Genomic DNA, 24,127 nt, shown 5'->3' with positions numbered 1-24,127 from the left:
CGTGTGAGCCATATGAGCCATGTGAGCCGATTTCCATCATTGACCGCGGCCTGGAGCTTAGAGTTGTGCTTGACTTTGTCGTTGTCCATCATACAAACCGGAGTAATAGCCCGCCCAGTAATAGGCCATTTTGATGTTCTCGAGTGTCTGGTCCGACGAAGGAACTGGAGACGGAGGAGTGAGAAATCAGCATTGGAAACAGGTTGGGAGGAAGGGAAGGGGATGCGGTCCAAACCAAACGCACCATCAGCAGCGGTAGGTGGCAAGCTAGGCCCTATTGCAGGCTTGTTCATCGGAGGTGGTGCTTGAGAAGATGAGTCTAGAGGGGGAGGCGCTTGGATTGTGCCGGCAAGGGAAACTGAAGGCACATCCAGTCCAGCTTGCACTGTCCAGGGAGACTGAGGTTAGCCTTGTCTTGTCACCCGAAGAAGGGTGGTTTTAGTCTGCGGGAAGTGAAGGTGCCGGGGAGAATCAGAGGTAGACGTGCCTTGTCGAGCCAGCGAATCCTTGGCTGCTTGGAGATCGGCAACGACCTCGTCGTCGTCGATTTCTCCATCTTCACTATGCGCAGCTCCAAGGCTGGCTCGGTGTCCGGCCGTAGTGTCAACGTCGACGTCGTGCCGTTCGTTCTTGGGCGCAGCCTCGACGGGGTCAAGGTCGTCCATCTCAGCCTTGCGCAGGATCTCCTCGACGTCTTCGCCGCGCGCGTGAATGCTGTGGTAATACTGTCCAGATCAGATTGAATCGTGTCAATGGAGAAGAGAATAGCAAGCAGAAGCCAATGCCCCAGGAGCAAGAGCAAGCTTGACGTACCTCGTACTCGGCGACGGCGTCGTTCCAGGATCTAATCAGAGCCGAATCATCCCAAATCTCGGCCTGGCTGAGCTCGCCGGGCGGCTTCGAGGAGTAGTGTTTCGTTTTGGCCTTTTTGTTCTTCGGCATGTCGGCAATCTTACTCTCACTCTCACTCTCACTGCCGATGTGGGCAATTGCTGAAACAGCGAACTTGAAGCGAACAGATGAAAGTCCTTCACGGCAAAGCAGCGACAGTTTTGCGGCCCAACTTCCTGATTTAGATATCTTACAGGCTAAGCCCATAAGGGACTAACTAATTTACCATATTTACTGTCTCATTCCGAGATCGATCATGTGAATTAGCCGACCTTCAAACTACAAAGTTGCCATTCACTGCTAGTTCAAAGAAGCTGTTGACATGAGCTTTCCTGGGTATGGGAGCTTCTATTTGATCGATTGCCCGGTTGGATCCACGTCCTAGTTGCCTCTGAACCAGACCGTTTGCACCGGACCACATTGCGGAGCTAGATACTGGGACTGTGACATCGGCGAGTCAAGGTACTATCTCTATGTAAACCCAAATCGTAGGCCTTGTGAGTGTCGCCATGGGTTCCGCACAAAACAAGTACGTATACTCTTGAACGTCACCAGGTTGATATGTTGTACCTGTCTAAGGAAGCAGCAATCTTGACTATTGTGACGGCAAAACTCGAGACCAGGTCGGTGACCATCAGCCAAACCTGATGCAGCCTTTTTCTTTACGCAACCCGGCTTGAGGGTCTGCGCCATTGGCAGAATGTCGAAGTGCTGTTCTTGTTGCTGCTCCTTTCCGCCTCTCGGGCGCTGGTTCAACCACCTCGACAAGCTCCGCCTCCGCCTGCATCTCTTTGACTGCATCCTGGCCGAGGGCGGCACTTTCCTGCTCAAAGACGCCCGCAATCTCTTCCAGCGTTCTTCCCTTGGTTTCGGGGAAGAAGAAGTAGATGAGGGCCAAGAAGATCAAGAGGAGAACGCAGAAGACAATGTAGTATTTCCATCCGATGGCATCGAGAGCGATCGGGTTGACGAATTGTGCCATGATCAAAGCAACCTGGTTGGTCGCCATGGATGCACTCAGCCCTCGACTGCGAAGCGTATAAGGAAAGATTTCGATGGGATATGCGAGGAGCATGGGGGAATAGCAGCCGTCGTAGAAGACCTTGTACAGAAAGATGAAGACCAGGACTGCGTTGCCATACGCCGAGCGATGCGTTTCCTGGAATTTGGCCGAGAGCACTGTCCAGACCAGATAGGACACGAACATGCCGATGACGCCCCAGATCCAGAGAGGACGACGGCCTATCCTGTCGACCAACGCGGCGGAAAGCACAGCTACCACGAAATTGACCACGTTCAAGATGGCGTTGATGAGGGTTTGCATGCTGGCCGACGTGATTCCAATGGTGTCCAGCACCAGGGTCAGATAATACGCAATGACGGCGACACCAGCCCAGGTCCCGTAGAAACCCACGATGACGGCAATCAAGGTGCGCTTGCGATTTGCTTTGGTTCGGACGAGGTCGAGATACGAGGTTTCCGAGTGAATGGTCTTTTCGTGGCTGATGGCCTTTTGAATCTCGCTGATCTCAAAGGCAACCATTGGGGAGGACTCGTCTCCGCCTGCGTGATGCTTGACAAACAGTCGCCGCGCCTCTTCTGTCCGGCCCTTGGATATCAGAAACCTGCAAGAAGAGGGTTAGGGTTGAACCTTGGTCCCGCGGGAGTGATGAGAACATAGGATGATGATACCTGGGTGATTCCGGAACAAAGTACAGCAAGCACAGCTGAAACAAGGGCACTGCTCCCTGCAGAAGTGAGGGAATCCTCCATGACCAGGTGTTTTGCATACGGAAAGTACCGTAAGTACTCCAGGCCGCGATGATTCCTCCGACATACTGGAAATCGGTCAGCTATAGCCAGGGCCACTGGTCTTCTGCCGATTGCGAGGCACGGCTGAAACTGAAACGAGCAAGTGTCGGCGACGGTAGGGACTCACGTATGTGCTATAGTACATGGCGGTGAGACGGCCACGATGAGTTGGGTATGCAAGCTCAGAGATCAAAATGGGCGCAGGCTGCGAGACGCCGGCGGTGCCGATGCCCAGCAAGAGGCGTGCAACGATAAACATCGCCACGTCCTGCGCCGCTCCTTGCAGTGCAGCACCAACCACTAGCAAGGCAAAGCCAAAGTACATGGGCAGCTTTCTTCCATATCGGTCCCCAAGCCAGGCGGTGGCGAAGAGGCCAAAGAATTTGCCAATCGGGTAGACGGCATTCATGGTCCCGAGGATTGAGGAACTGGGCTTGTCGAAATAGTTCCGCCACTGTGGCAGCGACTGGAGACCGTTCATCATCGAGCCTGTATTTACACTTGAGCGATCGCGGCTGGGCGAGCCTCCGGGTTGCAAACATACCATCGAACCCGTAGGCTGTAGCAGACAGCCATGGTATCAAGAGGATACAGTTGAGGAGCAAGAGGTGCCGTGTTCGGTACCACGGCTTGGGATTTTGTGGCAGTAACTTGAGAATACTTGGTTACACCATCCATCATCCACTGGGAGAAAAGAGCAAATAAACTCACTGCTGCCAATGCAGGACCGACGGCAAGATCAACGTCCTTTGTCTGAGACCGCTTCATGATGGCCATGACGGCGCAGGCCAGAGGGGCCAGAGGGACCAGACAGTGCGTAAACCTGCAAACTTGTCAAGTCTGCCGACACAAAGTCCATGGAACAGTCGCCTCGAGAGGTTGTCAACGACCGACAACCGACGACCGTGGGTGTCGGCCAGGATGTGATTTGGCGACATATGTACTCTGTACTCGGTACATATTCGCTTGCAGGGAACGACCCCGGACTCTCGGCATTTTCACGGAACATGCAGTGGCACCGCCCGGAATTTCAGACGGGCACTGGGGCTTCTGGGGCCCAGCTTTCCCGGAATACAAAAGAACGTGAGAACATGACCAGTAGCGGGAGGAGCTCTGGAATTGCAGTGCCCATGAGTGGCCGAGGGTCAGGCGAGCCCCGGAATACACTGCCTGATGCAGACAATTTCCCTCTGGCAATCCAAGATATAGATGGTTGGGCATTCTCCAATCGGCAAGAAGACTTTCGAGAGAATCGTGAACCTGGCCCCTCGGGGGAGAGCGGATGGGGAAGGAATGAGAAGACAGAGACTGAAACAAGTTGATAGTAACTGTAGGCAGCCTCGGATGTTGAGAATTGGAAACTGAGGCGGCAAACAGGTGTCATTTCAGATGGGTTGGAGGGGGAGGGGAATGGTGGTATATTCTTTGAATCATGAATGTGGAAGAATGTGGTGTTAGAAAGATCGTATGTGCTGATTCACCGTGGGCGCCCCTGGACCATGCTTCAAACCCTGCGCTCTGTCATGTTCCCACCAACAACCGGAGCCGGTTGATTGTATTGATACATATTCTAATCTAAGCGTAACCCCTTCTTCGTCTGCCCTGGTTTCTCGGTCGTTCTGTGACAACGAGAGGGTTGAACTTATTCTTCGGTCTGGTCTTGTAGCCTGATTTGGCCTGGAGATAGTTAGCAAACACGCACAAGCGAGGTGCGAGAATCACGACTTACCGGGATGCCCCAAGGACTCATGGGAATACGGTTGCCCTTAGATTTTCCTCGACCACCACCGTGGGGATGATCTGATGCGTTCATGGCAAGACCACGAACGGTTGGTCTGATGCCGAGCCACCGTGCGCGTCCAGCCTTGCCGAGAGAGGTGTATTTGAAGTTGATGTTGCTTGCGACCCCGATCGTTGCCACAGCCTCTTTGTCAATCAGCCGAACTTCACCACTTGAGAGCCGGACCGTGACATAGTTGGCTGCCTTTTCGAATTTCCTCAGCTGATCCTTGGTCAACGAAGACATGTCCATATTCCCACTGTCTCCAATAAGCTTGATCATCTCCTTCTGAACCGTGTCTTCGCCCTTTCCAATGATTATTCCGTGCGTGCCAGCACTACGACAGATCTTGCCAATCGATTCACGTGTGGGGGCGATGTTGAAAATTGGCGTTCCGATAGGAATCATGCCCAGTTTCAAACAATTGCCCTTGTGAGCAGTTTTTGATGCGACAACACCCTGGTCCATCTGGCCACCCATTTCCTGGATCAAAGACTTGGGAAGACCAGATCGGTAGCTTTCAACGACGTCGCCAGCCCGCAAGCCTTCTGCGGCCAAGATATATGTTCTTGTCCCGTCGTTGATGTTCTTCACCAGCGCAACGTGAGCAGTCCGACCAGGGTCATGCTCAATGCGCTCTACAACATGCTTGCCACCTTTCCGTCGTGCAAAGTCGACGATACGTATCCTTCTCTTATGTCCTCCACCTCGGTGTCGGACGACAACATGCCCGGTATCGTTTCGGCCTCCTTTCGCATGGCCCTTTTTTGGAAACGTCAAGTCGAAATATGGTCGGCCTTTCCAGAGATGGTCGTTCACCGGTCTGATCAAGTGACGCAGACCAGGGGTTCGCGGAGTGTATCGTCGAAGTCGCACTTCTCCCCTGACTGGGCCGACCTTGTCTTGTGATTCAGCTAATAGGGGATCTGCTTGAGCTGTATCCAGAACTGAGGTACTAGGGTGCACTGGGTCAATGACTTGTGCATAGGAGCGTCGAAGGGCGGGCCAGGAGGATGAGGATTGACATCCCCGGCACAGACTGCGGAGTGGTATCCGTGGTTGCAGCATCTTTGCGGACAATGACTTTCACATTCGATCCATCCAATCTATGCGACCGATGCTAGGAAAGTGAAAGGAGAGACATTGCAGTAAGGTGGTATGGCTCTGTCGGTGACTGAATGCAATCAAGATCAAGTGGTTTGGTTCTTTGATGTTGCCGGAGCTGATTGTCAAGCTCCGTCCAATTTTGACTCGGCAAACCTTCCTCACTCCAGATTGCATTGTTTAACAGCCTCGTCGCGTACTATTTAGTATGCGGGGAAGACGGAAGGCACAACCTCAGCCTTCTGGTCTCTTTTCATCTTACACTGACAGACCGATCGTGAAAAGCTGTCCAGCATTTCGGCTATCCCCTATTGCTTGATGCTTCTTTGACTACTACAAATATACTCTAGGGTCATATCATCATGTCCCACAGCGGCTTGGTCGCCGACTTCAAGCAGCTCCACGGCATGTTCTTGCATCCCCAATTTCATAAGACAGGGCTGGCTAACCAACATCCAGAACGACTTGAGGCTCTTGAGAACGTAGTCCAGAAGCAAACCCACGGGCCGCAACCTCCCAAAAAACCCTCTACTAAGCGGAAGTCAAACTCAAGCTCAGCACGACGACGACGAAAACGACGCACACAGCCACCAATCTCGCAACGACCCGCTTACCCTTATCCGAAGTCATCTCAACTGGCAGCACTCAGACAGTCCACGTCAGCCTCATATCAACAAGCCGCTATCTTTTCCCAAGGAGGTCATCGAGATGGGGTGAATTCTAAAGAAGATGTCAACACTAATCTCTCTAGCTCAACAAACGTCCGGCTCAATGCTATTTTTGGATTGCCAACTGCTCTTCCTCAAGCACTCAGCACATCTGCTATGTCTACCTCTGGCTCCAAGTCCATATTCATTCATGAAAACACCCCTATGGTGAGCCTTGGTAGTAAGTTCATTCACTCGAGTCACTGAGCACTCTCAAGTGGTTACAGGTCCGGTGATTAGCTCAGCTAAAGTCAACAACTCCCAGCATGCCGCACTTCATGATGAACCTTCACACCAACAAACTTGGCAACCAAGACAAGCAAATTATCCTGGGTCCGTCACTTCATCAATGAAGCGCCCCTCCGCTCTGATTGCTCAATACTGATGACACTGGCAGGGTTCTAACTTCGACAAAGCTTTGCTCGCGATACAGCTCCACCGGTATTGCCTCTGATCAGGGAAAGATCTCCCTTTCCGCCATACTGATGAAAATGCGTTAGGATCGTGCCCCTTTGGAATGAAGTGCCTTGGTGCTCATGACGACAACAAGCTTGCTCTTTGTCCTTCCGTTTCGCGCGGTGTCAATTGCTTTGCAGGCCCCCAGTGCAATCTGAGCCACGTTCCTTCTCCAGAAAGATCCCCAATCTGCGTGTTTTTCCAATCTGGAAGATGCAATCGGTTCAATTGCGTCTACGCCCATACCCTTGTGGACCCCAATGCTCCCTTATGTTCGGATTTTGCGTACGCCGGCTATTGTGATCGAGGAGCACACTGTGAGTATCGCCACCTTCGGCAATGTCCTGAATATGCGAGGACAGGAGATTGCCAAGAAATTCGATGCCGGCTTCCTCATGTTGATCGAGCACGTCAGGCGAAGCAGCGAGACTTGTCTGAGTCTGGCACTTCGGCTGAATCGATGACTGTTGTTGGCTCACCTACTCAAGACGAATCGAATTATGAATTGGATCCCGTTCTTCCCGTGATTGGTGCCAATGGCCCGGTTGAGGAAACCATCATGATGAGTAGCCCAGGAGTATTCACTCGGCAGCAAGATTTCATCGGGTTGCAGGTGGTTTATCGTCCCAATGCGTGCTGAAGATTATCCCCGGAACCCGCAGATCATTGCTGCCAAAATGAAAGAGATCGGCACATAAAGTGAGCAGGAGGGATGTGGGCACCTAGGGGGGATCAACAATAGAGGAACAGGAAAGGTTTCTGGACTGGTGTCAGGATATGCTGTGATGGAGTACCCAGTCAGAGGCACATCCTCGCCTCTTTTGACAAGCACCTGCCATGCCAGCATTAGGTGTTTCTAAATGTGTATGAATTCATGAAGCCATGAGCCTCGGCTAGGACCATTCTTTGCTTATTGGACTTGTAAATGATAAACCAGACATAGCCGGTAACGGGAAAATTGTGCGGCGTATTCTGCAGCTTAGGTTGAGTTCGGGAGCAGCCTCACCTTGGGCAGCCATGAGATGCCGACGTTTCAGACCGCTAAGGGGTGATCCTCATGATTGGGCAAGAGGACTCTCTGACAATACTCCGTACAAGCCACCGGCAAGCCACATCAAACGGTTCGACGGAGAGTGTAATCTGCGCTAGGGGTCAAGGTACGGTGAGCAAGCAGAACGCCCTTCAGCCTGAGTGTTTCCTGCGAGCGTTGGATGCCATCTGTAACATTACAGTGATGCGACCCTTCAAGAAAAACACTAGTGACAAGGTGACTACTCGGACAAGCAAAGGAACGAACGGGACGGAAAAGCCAGCCAGCCACTGGCAGCGGATCAGTCGATCACATCACCGGGGCCGCAGACGACTATACTTGTAGCAATGCGGAAGATTAGCATTGGTCGATGGCAGCGGCAGTGATGACTGTGGCGACAGAGACAGAGGACTTGAGGTGGAGGGAAGCTTTCTCTAGACGTATTTGTTTCCCGAGACTCGTTAAAAGGACGATGTAAAGCAAATGTTGACTTTAATTGTTGCCGGATAAATCGATAGGCAGAGTTATGCCTGTAGAGGTGAAGAGAAGTACTCCATAGAGGCGAACAGGGGAGCTAGGTTAGAGGCCCGAGCCGTTCAGCGGACGCAAAATCCCCATCCTGGTGGATGATGGTCTAAGCATCGCTTCGTTTGTAGGCGTGGTAGCTAAACCAGACCGAGCCGTGCCCCTGATCGTGGATCTGTTTTCACGCCACAAACATCTGCTGAACATTGAGCGCGACACTGACCTTCAACGGGTTGCGGCGATTGTCCACGGAGTACCGGAGCACCACATCGATGGTCCCCAGGGTTCTCAGTTTCTGGCCTGAATAAAGCCTCATGTTTGGGTTTGTCCTGAGTCACCGGACCCCTGGGCTGGGGGTCCTCTGACCTCTGGCCTCTGACCTCTGACCTCGTCCTGTCTCTTGTGTCTTGTCGCCCGACGTCGCTCGAGCTGGTCTTTTGTCGGCCATGGAGAAACAGGTGACCGCTTATTCGGGGGCGGACAAGAGGGGAGGAGAGATCGAACCGTCCCTGGAGACGGGGAGACTGGGAGACGGTGGTGACTGCGGATGGAATGGAGGTTGATGCAACTAAAAGGCGGTCGCATAAAGGTGACCGGTGGGAGCAAAGGAGCGCAGCCAGTCTGGATGCGTTGAGCAAGCAAACTTTCATGCAGGCTGCCTGCACCCACCCAACTGACCCGACCTGCGCTGCCTGCTACAGGCCGCCCGTGCACCGGCCACAAGAATGCCTGCACAGTGCATAGCCACTGCTGCTGCCCAAAAAGAAATACGAATGAGAATGTGACGCCGCCAGCGCCATCGAAGCAGAGGCCTTCGAGGCAGAGGGTCGGCCGGCCTGTCTGTCTGTGTCTGAGAAGCAAAGCATCCAATCCCACCCTGGCTGCCGTCTGCCCGCCAACCGTCATCGCATCCGAAGAAACCTGAATGCGTCTTTGAGTCTTGAATCGTCGCTCCCCGACTCCTCCTGCTCCTGTTGCTGCTTTTTCCTCCTCCCCTCAGCCTCTGCTTCTCCCTCTGGCTCTGGCGCTGGTCTCGGACGCTTGAGTCTTGAGTGCTGAGCATCGAGTCTTGGGCAATCAATCACCACTGTTGTTCAATCCGCCGCCTCCTGCCTCCTCTTCCCGTCTCTCCACCTCCTCGGCCGCAGACTCCCTCTCTGGCCATCCTCCTGCTCCTCCCGCCGAGTCCCTTCACCACTCGTCCGCCGACCTGGAAACGGGGCCTTGGGTCGTCCCTCAGGCTCCGTGTCTCTGATCTCTGGTTCTCAGCCTCCACTCTGGCCCCGTACGGTATTGTATCGAGCCCAGATCCTGGTCTTCGTGCAATACCTACTAAACCAGCTTCATCCCCCTCCCTTTCTCCTCCAGGAGCCAGAACTCAACTACATCCATCTTTGAACCTTTACCTTTCTTGTCCTTGTTTCTCACTTCAATCCCGCCATGCTCCTTCAGCTTGCAGTCACTGTCACACGCACCTAGCGGCTTTGCCATTTCTCGGGAAAAAACTCGACCACCGCCGTTCTTCCCCACCTTCTCTCACCGCCACTTATCCATTTTCCCACCGGCACACAACAAACAAGTGCCGTTTCGATATTTCTTGCAGACATGGCGATGCATTACTCGCAGCAGCCCTACTATCTCTACGGCGAACCTCAATGGTCTAACGACGTCAAACCCGCCCTCACTGAAGACGACTCTTCGGTCCTTGACGACAGAGTACTCGATTCTTCCACCCCCGCCGACCTGGCAGGCGCTGGTCCCTCTGACGGTCAACAGCCTTCAATGCCCAAGATGGAGGAAGACTATGTCTCTCCGCATGCGTGGCAGGAGCGGCCCCTCAGTGTCATGCCTCCCATCCGTCATTATTCTCAGTCTTCTATTCCCATGACCAGCTCCAATGACCAATACTTCGGCCAGGCCAGCTCTGCAAGCTGCGGCCCGCAATATGTCCAAACCCAACCTTGGGCCATCTCTACACGTTCTGAGAACAACACTCCCACGCCCCTGTTCGGCGCTGTACCAGAATCTTTTGGGCAGCAAGCACAATACAGCGGGGGCTCGGTCAACTTCTCCGGCTTTCATCATCAGGACCCTACCTCGGCGATATCCATGTCACCACAATCCAGTCAAGGCGGGTGGGCATCCACCACCTCGTCCGAAGCTACCGAAACACGACGTGTGTTGAGACGCTCTAGATTCCGGGCAACATCACCTATGTTGGTGTTGAGATCTGATGGCATCAGAAAAAAGAATGCAAAGTTCGAGATCCCCAAGGAAAGGAATTTGGCCAACATCGATTCCCTCATTATGCAGTGTTCGAATGATGAGGAGAAGAAGGAGCTCAAACAGCAGAAACGTCTTTTGCGAAACCGTCAAGCCGCGTGCGTATGCCCCATCCTCCCCTCCGTATGCTGAGGCTAATGACCCGTACTGGAATAGACTCGACTCCCGTCAACGCAAGAAAACTCACACCGAGAGACTGGAGCAAGAAAAGAAGCTCTTTGCTAGCCAGAAGGCTGAGTTGGAAGAAACAGCTGCCCGTCTTGAAAACACCCTCCACCGTGAAAGGGAGCAGTGGATGCAACAACGCCAGCGATGCGAGCAAATTATCCATCAGCTACAGTACGATCGGGACGAGGCCATTCGCATCAAGACTCTTGAGACCGGCGAACTACGTCGCATGAACAACATCCTGAAAGAGTCGGTCAGAGATCTAGAGCGACAGAGCACTCGTGCCTACTCGGCCAGCGTTCCAGACAATTTCTCCAGCGACTTCGCTGGTTTCAGAACCCTTGACCTCGATGACAACTGGGAAGATGAATTCAGTCTCATTAATAGCGAGGACTTGAAGATGGAAGAGCCCGACAACTTACAGCGGCAAGCAACGCCGAGACCTGCTACATCTTCGACCCGGGTGCCTACTCCTCCAAATGCTGTCAAATCACTCGACGTCCAGGTCGACACTGGCTTCAGCTGGAATACTTTTTACATGTGCTTGTTAGCAGGTGCCTTCATCGTCTCCCAAGCTGGCTCAAAAGCGGCGACGGCGCCGCCATCCGCCGCCGTTGTCACATCCAATATGCCAGCGTTATCCGATGACTATCGTTCCGAGGCTGGGAATGTCCTCAACGCCGTGCTTGCGTCTCAACCAGAGTTGGCACATGATGTCCTACCTTCTCGGCCTGCACCGTCTTCAGATCACAACCACTATCCTTCCAGTCTCGCTGGACCTGATTTGTCTCGAATGACCCCACAAGGCCCGGGTAATCCTCTCGCCAACCTCCATGCCGATCTCACAAAACCATCACGACAGCAGCAAGTTGCCGCTGCCTTCTCCCTTTCAGCAGCTTCCTACAACCACATTGCGAACGCCGATGGTGCCTTTGACAGTGACGATGATATTGTCGAAGTGAAGCCTACTCGTCTGCAGCAACTGTATGCTCAGATGCAAGCTGAAAGGGACGGCATCGAGAAATTGAGTGGAATGGGGAGCAAAGCCCGAGAAAGGAGTGTCTTGCTTGATCGAGTACCCGAGAAGGTACTTCGGGACTTCCGAGAAATGATTGCTCGAGTGGAGTAAGCGCTCCACGATTGCTTCGGACCCAGACATTTCTCGGCCTCTCACCAACCCATGCTGTGTTGGATCCAGAGCCATTGTCTCAAACACCCTTCGCCACCAAGGGCAATCTGGTTGGACATCCCCTTACAACTATTGATCCACATGGAATCATCGTCTTTGTTCATTCTCTGTGTGGCATATTTTGAACAGATTCATCTTTCAACAAACGATTAGCGAGAGATGATAAGCTTCAGGGCACACTTTCCTTTTTTTGTTTTCGGCCTTTCGTTTTGGACGAATGATATGATGACAATTTACTTACGACCTTTTCACGAGCATTTTTTTGTATGGGACGATGGGAGGATGTGGAGAGACGTATGGACGAGGCTTAAGAACTGAACACCAGATCAGGATATTCCTGGATAGCAGTGTCAAGGTCTAGGAATGAATAGTGGTGCGGTGCTGGTGGTAGTGGTGGTGCTGGCGGCGGTGATTACGATGATGACAATGATGATTATGCATGATGTCGACGACCACAGCAGATATCGATGGCAATTAGAGACTGTCAACAAGAGCATGCCGAAAAGTGTGCATGGGCTTGGGCAAACAATGGCAGGTTACCTAGCTAACGACAACGACCTTTACGAACTTTGGGAAGAGCGGGTGCGTGAGTTGGTACATAGTAGTGATTGAGATAACTATGATACTACTGCTTGGAGCCGATGTCGAAGCATACTTTGCGTGTTCTGATATAGTATACACCCCCAAACCAATCTGAGTCTTGTACACCCGACCACGTGCTGTCAGTGAGGTAGTCAAGATAAAGACCGACCGATATGTACTATTGTCAGTAAAGCCCGGACGGGACGGGTAGATGGGGACGACGGGACGGGGCGCCAGTCCAGTGGCACAAGGCAAGACAAAGCAAAGCAGCGCACAGACGACAGACTGGACGCCAATCTCAATATGTGTACTGAATATCTACATTCGATAATTAATCAATAGCAGCCGCAACCACGACACGGACATACCTACGTTATTGCAGAGTACAGCCTTGCCCTCAGACGGGGTTGGTGTTGGTGTGGCGCCGAGCCAGGAGCCATTGACGGGCCGGGCAACATTGAACGCTTAGAGGACGACCATGCTGCGTGGAGAGGAAGAGACAAAGGACAGAGGCACAATCACAGTTACAATCACAGCGGACACGAGGTGTGGCCGGAGTGAGGGTGACAGATGATGGGGACGAGAGCAGGGGAAAACAACACATCGGGGGGGTCGACAGAAGACACAAACTTGGATGTTGGTATTGATGTTCAAGGCCACATAGCAGACCACCGGGTCTTCGGTTGAATCACACGGCCCCAAGTAAACCTAACCATGAGCCCATCAATATGGAAGAGCACACCCTTCTGCGCCCGGGCAAAGCAAGCGAGAAACAGTCTTCGAGATATCCAAGCATGGCCTCTCGAGACCCACACCAAAAACCCGGCGCGACCTGTCCGTGACCTCGTCGCGTAGCCCTAGGCCTACCTTTAGGCGTCGCCATATCTATCCAAGTCTTTAGGCCTGGCCAAGGTTGAAGCAATTGCACGCAGTCTCTGAGTCAACGCCGCGATTTGAAATAGCGGAGACACAATGCCGGCCAAAACTTCCTCACCGCCTGTTGTTGCTTTGGCGTCCAAAACAGTGTGGCCGCGGTGAACACACACGGCCGGGATGCAAAAATAGGCAGGGATGAAAAAATCGTGTACGTAAACATGAACCGGTTGGATCTCTTCGACTATGTCATTTAGGTTGCTTCGCGTCGCTCGCGAGCCTGGATGATGTCTCAGGTCTCAATCGGCCGGCTGCAAATGGGCGGCTTGCGAAAGGCTTCATCCGCCAGCGGCAGGTTTCATTTGGGCGCATCATATTTCTCCTTCCAAATCCTGTTCATCACACCAAGGACAAGCGTTAGTAACAAGATCTCCAAGTCATTACTCGGAGCCCGCGTAGGTCCTGAAACGTCGGCCTTGACTAACTCATCCCCTTGCGCGACCCCGACAACCACAGCCCAGCCACCGGATTTTGTGCGGTTGGTGCAACAGGCCTCAAATTCCGAGGGTGTGCGTATGGATATGACAATCGGTGTAGTGCTGGTGGGCCAGGTCGGAGAAGCGGTCGCGGAAGACAGTGTCGTAGCCTGACCGCCAATCAGGCCTTCCTTGGCAACGAGATCCAGGGCATCGCCAGGGCATCGCAGGGGGTTCAACCCGACTGAGACCAGAGGGCAGGACTTGGTCAATTTCTCAAGTGGTGTGGCATCGGCAAGTGATAGAACATCGCCAGGCGACGAAAGAGAAGCAAGAAACAAGATACCATGCACTCACCAACTGTTTCCCAGCGTCTTCGCACCGTTCTTTTCCGCCAATCTGAGAAGTTGTGCCGCTTTAAACTAGATCCCACATGGGTGGTCAGTGATACTATTTTCTCTCCGAGATAGACAACAAACTTGATTCGTGGAACGGCCAAAGTCGGAACTAATGCAAGGGACAGGGTCAAGAGGTCAGAAACCCGATCGCTGACTGGGGGAGTGCTTCCTGCATTGCTGCCCAAAGTGATGCAGCGATTGAGAACGTGCTGTATTTGGGTATTTCGTGTATTTGGGGGCCATCTAGGGCCCAGATGGTGTCAGACCCGCCGCGATGGCGTCTCTGGGGTCGCTCTTTGGACGACGGGACTGTGTCTGTGCTACACCCGGATCGCGACCACAGACATCGTGCATCGATGCGGCTCAGCTGGCCCGCTGTTGCTGTCCATCACGTGTCGCGGTTCAAGCATTGGGCCAGATCGGCGATGCGATGTGAATATCCCAGGCACGAGTTGCAGCCCCCAGCACGGGATCATGATGGTAGTGGTAGTGGTAGCTTACCTTGTCCTTTTTGCCCCCAAACCCTTCAAGATAACACCAGGCAGCTTCATTCATGGCATCTGTGTCACCGAGATTGGCTGCGGTCTCATAGTATTGTCGTGCCGCGGGTTTATCAACAGGCACCCCCCAGCCGTGTCTAAAGCAGTTGGCCAATTCGAAGATCGCAAGCACAAGTTCACCCTTGGCCGCTCCTCCTTTCTTCATACCCGCCTTCAAGGCATCTGATTCGATGGTAGCGGAATTGGATGCCGCGGCAGAGAGATAAGTGACTGCTCGGGCAGGATCAGGCTGACATCCCCACCCATGTCGCAGAGACAGGCCATATAGGACTTGAGATAAGACGTTGCCAGCATCCGCAAGTCTGTGGAACATTTCTGTGGCTTCTTCGAGATCGCCCGACTCGTGAAGCTGGATGGCTTTCTGAATGTCGAGGTCACTGTACGGATCATTGATGCTGCGTGGACGGGATGGGGTTGACCCTGGTGGTCCCAGATTGGTGGTCTGTAAGTCTTCTCCTGTCGGCGGATGGAGGGGTATCAAGGGTTTTATGCTAGCTAACAGAGTAGCACGTTCCTCCCATTTCGCCTCTTTCTCCTGGCGATCTCCCGACTCTGTATATGTGTCCCCAAGCTCGGGAAGGTCGGATGGTAGGTTGACCGAACTCGTACTGGCCGAACGATCTCTGCTCAGGTGCAGACGCTGAGAGAGCCTCCTGTGTTCTTTCCTTTCCTTCTCAGGGGATGGTGTGTCCGAGGTGGTAGGACTTGGGCTCTTGCGGAAACGTCCAAACGATCGCCTTGTCGCAGAAGGACTCCTCGGCTCGACTGGGGGAACTTCTGACTCGTTGCCAAATGCAGGAGGTTCAATGTATTCTTCGGTGTGGGTGTCTGTACGAACAAAGGTGAACTCGTTGGCCTGTGGCAGCGGGTGTGAGAGCGACGCGCCACCATCAAGCTTGTCTTTCTTTTTGAGCAGGTCTCTTAAGGGCATTGTTGCAGTCTATCCTTCCAAGGTGTCTGCCTGAATGTCGGAGGGCAACCGGACTCGGTGCGGATGGGGGAGCACAAGGAGATACGGCGAGGATTAGGAAATGCTTCGGTACTGGCAATATCTCTTTACGTGCATGCAATGATGAGGCATGACACGCAGGATGGGAGGCAATGCGAGATGCGAGATGCGAGATGCGAGATGCGAGATGCGCGAGGCTGTGCTGGCGGCTATGGCATGGTCGTGGCACCCCAGGATTCAATCAAGCATGCCTGGGGCGGTAGAATGGACAAATGGTTGTGGAAGGATCAGTGATCAGTGCTGGCCGAATGAATTCAATTGTCTGCCAGAGGTGAGTGTGAGGGCTTAGGGGCTTGGGGCTAAGGGTTAGGCCAAGTCTGTCCTAATATTATAGGGCTTGGGGGTCAGACTGCGCCTCCTTAGCCCCTAAGCCCCCTTCTAACCTCTGACTTGCACAGTCTGCATTCTGTTAATGACTAGAACTGGTGATACTACTACTACTGGCTACCAATGAACTCGTCTGCGAAGCTTCTCAGGAATGATCAAAGTTTCCCAGGCCTTTCGAACATTTCTACACGCCCGTGGTTGTAGATGGTTAGCTAAGACCAACTATTAATTCCCCTTCAAGCTCCAGGCTCCAGGCTCCAAGCTTCAGGGCCGGCTAGGCGCAGGCGAGAGAGGGGGACCTAAGGCGGGGCAGACCGATAACGAGTCGAGGTGAAGCAACAGACAATTAACTGTTATCCGTACAGTCCTTAGCAGATCGTGACGTTGTCAGCCCGCCGTCGCTTCAATCCACGCTTCATGTTCGACGACGACCTAAACTCCCTTTCTGTTTAGTCCCTCTTCGTTTCCGGCTCATATCCTCTCTTCCGTCGTCAGGGAGCTCTCGACGAAACTGCGGCCGTCCTCTGAAAGTGACAAGCAGAAGCGGTTCACGGCTTAGGACGGCCAGCTCTCACCAGCAATGGACATGCTCAGTCTCCCGCAAGAAATCCTCGGTAACATTCTATCCTTTCTCTCGCCCGACTCCATCATCCGCTTCGGTCGGACTTGCAAACACGCCCACGAGTTCATCAGTGCGCACAACCAACTCCTGTGGAAATCGGCCTTCTTGCACATCTTCGACGACCCCAATGATGCTTGGTCCTTGATGCCGCCACCTGCCCGTCCGCAGAAGGGGTCAGGGTGGGATTGGCATGGGGAACTGCGGAAGAAGCTGCGGGCGTTACGGGCCATCCGATCGAAATGGCGTGTCGCCGACACGCACGACGACGGCGAGGAGCACCTGGGCGCCGTCCTCAGCATCCTCGACACGGCCAAGTTCGCCCCGACCGCTCGCGAGATTGCCAACGGCAAGGTCCCGCTGGAGGACGACCGATATCTGTCGCTCAACCTCCAGGTCTTTGCAGACCTCGATCGACATCGAGATGGGCTGGAGAACCTCATCCACGACTCGGGATTGCCTGGGCGGATGATGTATTCGGGCGCGGACGGGAACCCGTGGAACTCTCCGACACGACCAGTCACACGGTCGATGAGTTACGACGACCAGCAGAAAAGCCGGCCGGAGTCGGCGTCGCGACTGCACGTCCTGTACGGGCTCACGGTCCGCGAGCGCATCACTCACAAGGCGCGTGGTGCCGCTCGTCGCATGGCGTACGACTGGAGTCGTGTCGGGCCGGACAACGAATATGGCCCGTGGAAACGCGACGGCACCGGGCAGGTCGACTGGCCACTGCTGGAGGGCGTGTGCAGTGTGATCGCGCGCAACTTTGAAATGTGCGTCGAGGGCCACATCACCATGCCTCAAGGCTTAAGCTTCTCCATCCCCCACCGCTCCTTGGTCGACCCGACCAAGCCAACAGACTGGGCCCGAGTCACGGGGACCTGGCTGGGCACATATTCCTTCCTCGACTACGCCGACCTCTTCGCCTTCAACACGTGGGCCGGCCAGCTCGGAGCTCGGCCCACGCTGGACGACACGCCTGAGGCTTGCGGAGAGTTGATGAAGCTGGACCTCCAGCTCAACGACGATATTTCCACAGACCCGCGCCTGCAGACCTCCCTCCCTACCTGTCCAGACCTGCCCAAGCTGTTCTTCTCCGGCATATCGCGATCACACGTCGGCATCCAACGGCCTGCCATCGCCGTCCGCGGCTTCGCATGCCTTGCACCTAGCGGGAGAGAGGTACGATGGCGGTTTATCATCGCCTATGGAGGTCAAGACCAGTGGCAGCTCGAAGGGATCCAGCCCGGCGGCATCAGATCAGGAGGGGTGTATGGCCTCTGGTCGCAGTGTGACCATGAAGTCAACGGCCCCGTTGGCCCGTTTTGCTATTTTCCTGCCGAACTGTGCAAGTCCACCAGCGTGATATTGCTGGCTTGATGGCTCGGGACCGGGGACCGGGCAATCGATTCCTCGTGCCCTGGTGTGACGAGGCGGCCGTCGCAGTTCTATACTAAGGTTGGCCCAGCCATTGTTGTTGTTGTCGCTCCTACGCCGAACCGAAATGGTCTTGAGCGTCTACGCTCTACCCCAGAACGGAGGATTCAAAGTATCCAGTAAGCCTTGTATGTCACCGCCATGACGCATTTGGTTGGATGCAAAATGAAGACCTCTAGCACTGGAGTCACCTGGCGCCCACAAGAAGCGGTGTTGGGTAAGACAGCTGCAGCCCGCTGGTGGTACACCTCTATGCTCTCGTGCCGGTATGAGCTATGGGAAGCGTAGTCTTTAAACAGCGAATGTTTTTCTAAGCCTTTTGCCCAACTACGTCGCTTGATTTAGGCACATAACAGTGCTATCGACTGGGTCGATTAACGAACAGCTGTGGCATATAAATCTCGTACTCGTATTATTGTATGCCGTATGTGCACAGTACCTAGGCATCTATACAATCGTCCTCATATACGTAGCTAGGTACCTTAGCTATAGAGAAAGGCCGAGCTTCTATGTAGTGACCGCCCGAGCCCGCCTCTGACACAATGAACCTCGCTTGAAAGGCTGCCCTGTGAGCATGCCTCATAGCACGATAGGCGGGATCAAAAGACCCGATCTTCGTACCTAGATCGTTGCTCGTCCCTTCAGCGCAAATGCCGTGTAAGGCCTATACCAAAGTGAAGCTCTGGAGAAGAGGGGGCCATGTCATGACCTATAGTAAGTTTTTGCGTACCGATCGATGGCTCTGGCCACCCAACCGTCCTGTGCGAGATGCGAGACCAGCAAAGCAGGTAGACAAGTTCTTCTTCGAGTTCGAAAGCGACGGGGTTTCGGGTTTCGGGTTTCGGTTTCCTGCTGGCCCCTAGAGACAGTTTGTGACCAGGCGGCTAAGGCTTCCTGCCAACGGAGGGTTGGTCGGTACCGCCAGAATTGTCTCTGATCCTTGGGCCTCGTGTCGGTGCTAGTGCTTGTAGCCGTAGCTGTGTGTGTGTCCAAGTCGGGAGCGAGAGGTTGGGTCCCAGCCAGCTAAGCTCATCGGATGCCTTTCACGGATTCCACTTCCGTCATTTGCCCTTCCTTGGGGTGTAGATCCGCTCGAGATGACCGGAACATGCAATTGATACAGCCGTAAAAAAAGGAAACCCCCCGGAAAAACGATGACGTTGACAGCCTATTCAGAACGTGGAAAGCGGTAGTTCATTTGTCTCGCAGTTCAGGCGCTGGGGGCTGCATAAGTGGAATGGATTCCGGGGTTCGGGCCCGCAAGGCCGCTGGAAACGACGCGGTAGAAAGAAGAGGAAGAGGGGGATGAGGAGGAGGAATCTGACACAAGATGATGGTCGACTGAACTGTCTTTGGTGAAGGCGGCGGCGGCGGTCAACTGAGGTCGCATGACGGAGGGTTCGTTGAAGAAATCCTTATCCCTGGGCGTCTCGCTGCCGGAGAACCCAGTGCTGAAGATCAGGTGTATCAACTGGTTAATCATTGTTTGTGAGGCGAGAGCGTCGGTCCGAGCAAGGAACATAACAGAGACGACGAGGAGGAGGAGGAGGAGGAGGAGGAGGAAGACAAGGACGAGGACGAGGACGAGGACGAGGACGAGGAGCAAGGAGCGAGCAGATATAGAATGCGGCCAGGCCACGTAGTTGTCAACATGTCGGATACAGGATCATGATGTAGATAAAGATGGTATCCGTGCCCGGGTCTGTCTGGGCCTCGACTCTGTTGACAGCGCCCAGTGCAGTAGTGTACCCGTCCTCCTAATCCCCTTATCCCTACCTCGGTACCTATCCGTCCTCCGTACTACCTAAGTAGGTAGCGAGTCCCAATAATGGGGGAAGTACAGTATCCGTGGGTGCCAGGAGAGACGTATGAGACCTCTCTTCGCACATCTACATCTCCTCGCTTCCTCGAGGACTGCCTGATCTCACGTTCTTCCAGCGTAGCAGAGGGAAAATGCTCCGGCTCTCTTCTCGCTCTAAGCACGCAGACGTCCAGTATTTGTGCCTCGACGCAGGTATCCATGCAGGTGCTCGGCCCAGTCCCTTCTACAACAGGACAAGTGATGGACCAACGACGGACGATAAAGTAGATGGCCTGCCTCGGCCTTGTCAACCTCTTCCTCTTCCTTGTCCCCGTCCTCGTCCTCGTCCTCGATTTCGCCCTCCTTTCCCAAACGGCGGGGCCTTGTTCCTCAAATGCTCGGGCAGTTCACGCATGGTCCCCTCCCCTTGCTTCCAGAGCAGGCCGAGTCCTTCTTTTACTTCGACGGCTGCGAGCCAGTATTCCATCGGCACCAGTTTTTCTTCCTCCGACGCCTTGCGCGTCTCTATTGCCTCTGTCCCTTTGCCGGGTTGACGAGCTTCCTCCTCCTTCGGTCCATCTCCGTCCCCGGATCCCAACAACGTTGACGTTGACGCTGACGTCGACGAAGACGACGGAGAGACGCCTTCTGTGAGAATCACTCCATTCTCGCTCCTCCACCACTTCATGTCAGGCCTGTCGGCCAACGCTTTGCGGATATCGATGTAGATCAAGATCTGGGCGTCACTGCGCATGCCGCTGATGACTTTGTTCTTGCCGAGGATGGAACCCACATTGGCTCTGTCCTCGTCTCCAGTGGCCGAGGGGAGCACTTCGTCCAGAGCCGGGCCTGTAGCGAAGTGGACGTGGTTCCGTGCCATACGCTTCAGCCCACCGCTCTGCAGGATCCGCTCCCAGGAGCCGTAGAATGTGCCGTGCACCACCGTGTCCAGGACATTCGCCGAGTCGTTGAGGCTGATGGGCGTCAGCAGGCTCTCCGCCTCGACTGTCTTCATGCTATGGCCCTGGGCGGCGCGGATAAAGAACCGCCTCACATCGCCGGTCCCGTGGGTGGCTTGAAATATGGAGATTGCACGCTGCGTCTCTGTTTCTGCCTGTGACTCTGTTGCGGGTTCTGTTAAAGCTGGTGCTAGGCCAGCTGCTTCTACCTGTAGTGTTTGTGTCGGCGCCGGCGCCGGCGCCGGCATGGCCTCGTTCTCGCCCTCAGTCTCGCTCTCTCTTCCCCCGACGTATTTCAAGGCAAACCGTTTCTTCTCGTTCTCTTGAACGACCTCGATAACCTCGTCGAACGTCACTGGGGGCTGCAAGCTCCGGAGCCTCTGCCATCCGAGCAAATGGTCCATCCGGACGTAGCCGTGGTTGTCGATTGGGATGCGCTCTTCCACAGCGGCATGGCGAAGAAGCCGCGAGAGTGCTTTGGAAACAAGAACAGAACGCGGCTGAGAGTCGTGTTTCGAGCCAGAGCCACGACCACGGCCTCTGCCTCGTCGCTCTGAAGACATTGCAAAGTGGCGCTATCTGAACAGTCCAAGTTCGCCTTTCCAGCCTATTCAGGCTAAACAGTCCTGTGTAGCTGGAAATACTCAGGTGTGGAGCGCTCTGCTCTGTAGGGCTTGGGTATCGCGGGTGCGGGTGCTGGTGATGGAGTGCGATGCAGATTTTGTGCGGACGGATGAGCTACCCTCTCACATTCCCTCACGCGATCCTCATCCGTAGGAAGTGGAAGTGAAGATTGCTACTCGTCCTGTAGGTTAGGTATGTTTGCCTTAGGTACTCATGCATGTGACCGACAGTCGAAGATTAAATGTACGTGAGCACCCTGAGGTCTTATATTTTATATGACGTACGAAGTATATAGTCTGACGAGCCCCTACGAGTAGGCCCCGTCAATAAACAATAAGTCCTCCTCTATACAATCATAGTTTTCTACATAAAATTATATAATGTGTCTCCAACACGAGACTGATCAACCCAGCCACGGAACTCAATATATCAAAGCCTCTCTTCATTCATTGGATAGTCTCCTACCTGATCTGACAAGACCCATCGGATTCTCGACTTCGAGATCCAGTATCATCCTGCAGAACTATCTAATGGAGGCCATTTGACCTGTCCAGCCAACAGTCCTGCTCTTCCTGACCTGCTTCTTGTGCCTGATTCTCGCCATCGGCCCACTGTCCTCGATTACGTCTTCGTATAGACCAATACAAGATATTTAGACCCCGAAAGCTTTGTATAAATGTGCCATCCCGGTATTTCGCAACTGTGACGACGACCTGGGTGTCTCCATGACCAGGAGATTCGTAAATAACAGTCAGTCTGAGCAACCCCATAGGGTATAGAATGCGACCAACAAAGGAAACAAAACAGGGCCTAGGAGATAAGACTGATTCTCCGGCCCATGCCAAACTCCAAAATGCGCTTGATAAGATGCAATCAAATGCAACTCAATGCGCAGCAAACATATACACCTCCAAATGCCGCAAAAAAACAAAAACAAAAACAACAAAATCCTCAACACTTAAAAGTTCTGCGCAATACCTCCTTGCGTCTGGGGAAAGGTTGGGGCTCGTTCAATGCGCGTGTTCCTTCTTGCCTGGACGTCCCGTATGACTGGCTGACCTCCGGAGCCGCCGTATGCGCCGTCGACATAAGGACCACTGCTGGGTGCAGCGTCATTGTAGATGTTGTAGGGAACCTCTTCCTGGTAGTATGGGCCAGGCATATTGTGAGTGTCCGAAGATGCCTCGGACTGGTGGCCAGTCGAATAGGCGGAAGATGCGTTTGAAGGACCGCGATGGATGTCCGCAGCGCCACTGCGATTACGATGAAGCCCACCGGCCACACCTGCAGCACCCAAGGCTGCAACTCCATCTCCGCTTTCGGGGTGGCCGTTCACCAAAGGATCCGCTGAATACTTGTCAGAGCCTCCATTGGGAGAAGTCTGGTATGCATATCCTCCAGGTTGGCTGCTGCTTTCCGAAAGAGCAAGCCCGCCAGCAGCTAGACCATTTGAACCCAGAGTTGTTGACGCCTTGCGGTTTGACGGTGTAGCTCCCCACCCCCGATAGCCGCTATTGTCATCTTGAGCTTCGGATTGATTGTCAGTATATGCTCCAACAGCGGGGACCAGGGTAGGGTCGCTGTTCGGGTTGAATCCGTATTCAGCCATCTCGTTCTTGCGGAGCTCTTCTGCATCCTTTCTAGCCTTTCGTTTCCGCCAAAAGAAGAATCCGATCAAAAACGCGGCAGCGATGACTACAATTGGGATGATCACTGCGATTGCGATCTTGGCTGCCGAACTGAGGCCGCTGGAAGAAGAGCTCGAGGTAGAGCCGGAGGCACTCAAGGCTGACGGAGTACTGGACGATGAAGAAGTTTGGGTTACCGAAGAAATGGTCGAGGTTTGTGAGGGCGACGCTTCTGGCGAATATGTCGACGTTACAATGACAACGGAAGGCGTCGCGGACCCTCCAGTCGAGGTGGGAGTCTCGGTTATAGTGGATGTGACAGCAATGACACTTGGAGTTGTGGGCGTGGGTGTGGTCTCGACGACGGTCGTTGAGGGAGGTAACGAGACAGAAGATACGCTCGTTGTTATGGGCGTCGAACTCGTGTCTGTAGGGGTGGTTTCAGGCGTCGAGGCGGAGGAATCTGTGATGGTAACTGTCGTCGTAGGGGAGGTGGTTAAACTGATCGAGGCTGTAGGGGAGATGGACGTGTTGCCCGAGCTATCTGACGCGGTAGTGATGGCGGTATCTAGCTTCGAGGTCAGTTGCAGAGACAATGCAGGGTGGGTTAACACTACCTGAAGTCGTGTTTGAAGTCGTACCTGAAGCCGTAACAGAAGCTGTATCTGAAGCCGTATCTGAAGCCGTATCTGAAAATGTAGCTGAGTCGGACATTTTCGCGGTGTCCTACGACAAACCGAGTCGTCGCAGGAGGAAAGGCAGGCTTGCTCGCCGCAGCAGACGGGGCGATAAAGACGTGCAGTCGGGTAGACGAGGTCGAGAAGTCTATCTGAAGCCCTGAAGACGGGAAGATCTTGACAACGCGGGCCAGAGGACAGGGAAAGCT

General features: G+C 53.9%; 9 protein-coding genes across 9 annotated transcripts; 3 read left to right on the top strand and 6 right to left on the bottom strand.

Moving 5' to 3' along the window:
• Window positions 1-404: 404 nt before the first annotated feature.
• Window positions 405-942, bottom strand: A1O3_09626 (uncharacterized protein; the record flags this gene model as incomplete). The annotated part of the gene is made up of 2 exons (XM_007739720.1): window positions 405-725; window positions 814-942. The coding sequence occupies 2 exons, from the start codon at window positions 940-942 to the stop codon at window positions 405-407; spliced, it is 450 nt and encodes a 149-aa protein (XP_007737910.1).
• Window positions 943-1,525: 583 nt separating this feature from the next.
• On the bottom strand, window positions 1,526-3,480 carry A1O3_09625 (uncharacterized protein; the record flags this gene model as incomplete). The annotated part of the gene is made up of 5 exons (XM_007739719.1): window positions 1,526-2,516; window positions 2,584-2,729; window positions 2,831-3,192; window positions 3,248-3,353; window positions 3,415-3,480. The coding sequence occupies 5 exons, from the start codon at window positions 3,478-3,480 to the stop codon at window positions 1,526-1,528; spliced, it is 1,671 nt and encodes a 556-aa protein (XP_007737909.1).
• Window positions 3,481-4,278: 798 nt separating this feature from the next.
• On the bottom strand, window positions 4,279-5,551 carry A1O3_09624 (uncharacterized protein; the record flags this gene model as incomplete). The annotated part of the gene is made up of 2 exons (XM_007739718.1): window positions 4,279-4,380; window positions 4,433-5,551. The coding sequence occupies 2 exons, from the start codon at window positions 5,549-5,551 to the stop codon at window positions 4,279-4,281; spliced, it is 1,221 nt and encodes a 406-aa protein (XP_007737908.1).
• A 1,459-nt stretch (window positions 5,552-7,010) lies between these two features.
• A1O3_09623 (uncharacterized protein) lies at window positions 7,011-7,214 on the top strand (the record flags this gene model as incomplete). The annotated part of the gene is made up of 1 exon (XM_007739717.1): window positions 7,011-7,214. One exon carries the CDS (start codon window positions 7,011-7,013, stop codon window positions 7,212-7,214), a length of 204 nt encoding a protein of 67 aa, XP_007737907.1.
• Window positions 7,215-9,910: 2,696 nt separating this feature from the next.
• A1O3_09622 (uncharacterized protein) lies at window positions 9,911-11,885 on the top strand (the record flags this gene model as incomplete). The annotated part of the gene is made up of 2 exons (XM_007739716.1): window positions 9,911-10,686; window positions 10,745-11,885. 2 exons carry the CDS (start codon window positions 9,911-9,913, stop codon window positions 11,883-11,885), a joined length of 1,917 nt encoding a protein of 638 aa, XP_007737906.1.
• A 2,791-nt stretch (window positions 11,886-14,676) lies between these two features.
• On the bottom strand, window positions 14,677-15,765 carry A1O3_09621 (uncharacterized protein; the record flags this gene model as incomplete). Its single annotated transcript, XM_007739715.1, has 1 exon — window positions 14,677-15,765. The coding sequence occupies one exon, from the start codon at window positions 15,763-15,765 to the stop codon at window positions 14,677-14,679; it is 1,089 nt and encodes a 362-aa protein (XP_007737905.1).
• A 985-nt stretch (window positions 15,766-16,750) lies between these two features.
• On the top strand, window positions 16,751-18,172 carry A1O3_09620 (uncharacterized protein; the record flags this gene model as incomplete). The annotated part of the gene is made up of 1 exon (XM_007739714.1): window positions 16,751-18,172. One exon carries the CDS (start codon window positions 16,751-16,753, stop codon window positions 18,170-18,172), a length of 1,422 nt encoding a protein of 473 aa, XP_007737904.1.
• Window positions 18,173-20,337: 2,165 nt separating this feature from the next.
• Window positions 20,338-21,552, bottom strand: A1O3_09619 (uncharacterized protein; the record flags this gene model as incomplete). Its single annotated transcript, XM_007739713.1, has 1 exon — window positions 20,338-21,552. One exon carries the CDS (start codon window positions 21,550-21,552, stop codon window positions 20,338-20,340), a length of 1,215 nt encoding a protein of 404 aa, XP_007737903.1.
• A 1,019-nt stretch (window positions 21,553-22,571) lies between these two features.
• Window positions 22,572-23,955, bottom strand: A1O3_09618 (uncharacterized protein; the record flags this gene model as incomplete). The annotated part of the gene is made up of 2 exons (XM_007739712.1): window positions 22,572-23,809; window positions 23,883-23,955. The coding sequence occupies 2 exons, from the start codon at window positions 23,953-23,955 to the stop codon at window positions 22,572-22,574; spliced, it is 1,311 nt and encodes a 436-aa protein (XP_007737902.1).
• Between the last annotated feature and the right edge of the window lie 172 nt (window positions 23,956-24,127).

Source organism: Capronia epimyces (genome assembly GCF_000585565.1).
Source record: "Capronia epimyces CBS 606.96 chromosome Unknown aczIQ-supercont1.10, whole genome shotgun sequence".
Taxonomy (NCBI): domain Eukaryota; kingdom Fungi; phylum Ascomycota; class Eurotiomycetes; order Chaetothyriales; family Herpotrichiellaceae; genus Capronia; species Capronia epimyces.
This window is presented reverse-complemented; position numbering and strand designations above follow the sequence as displayed.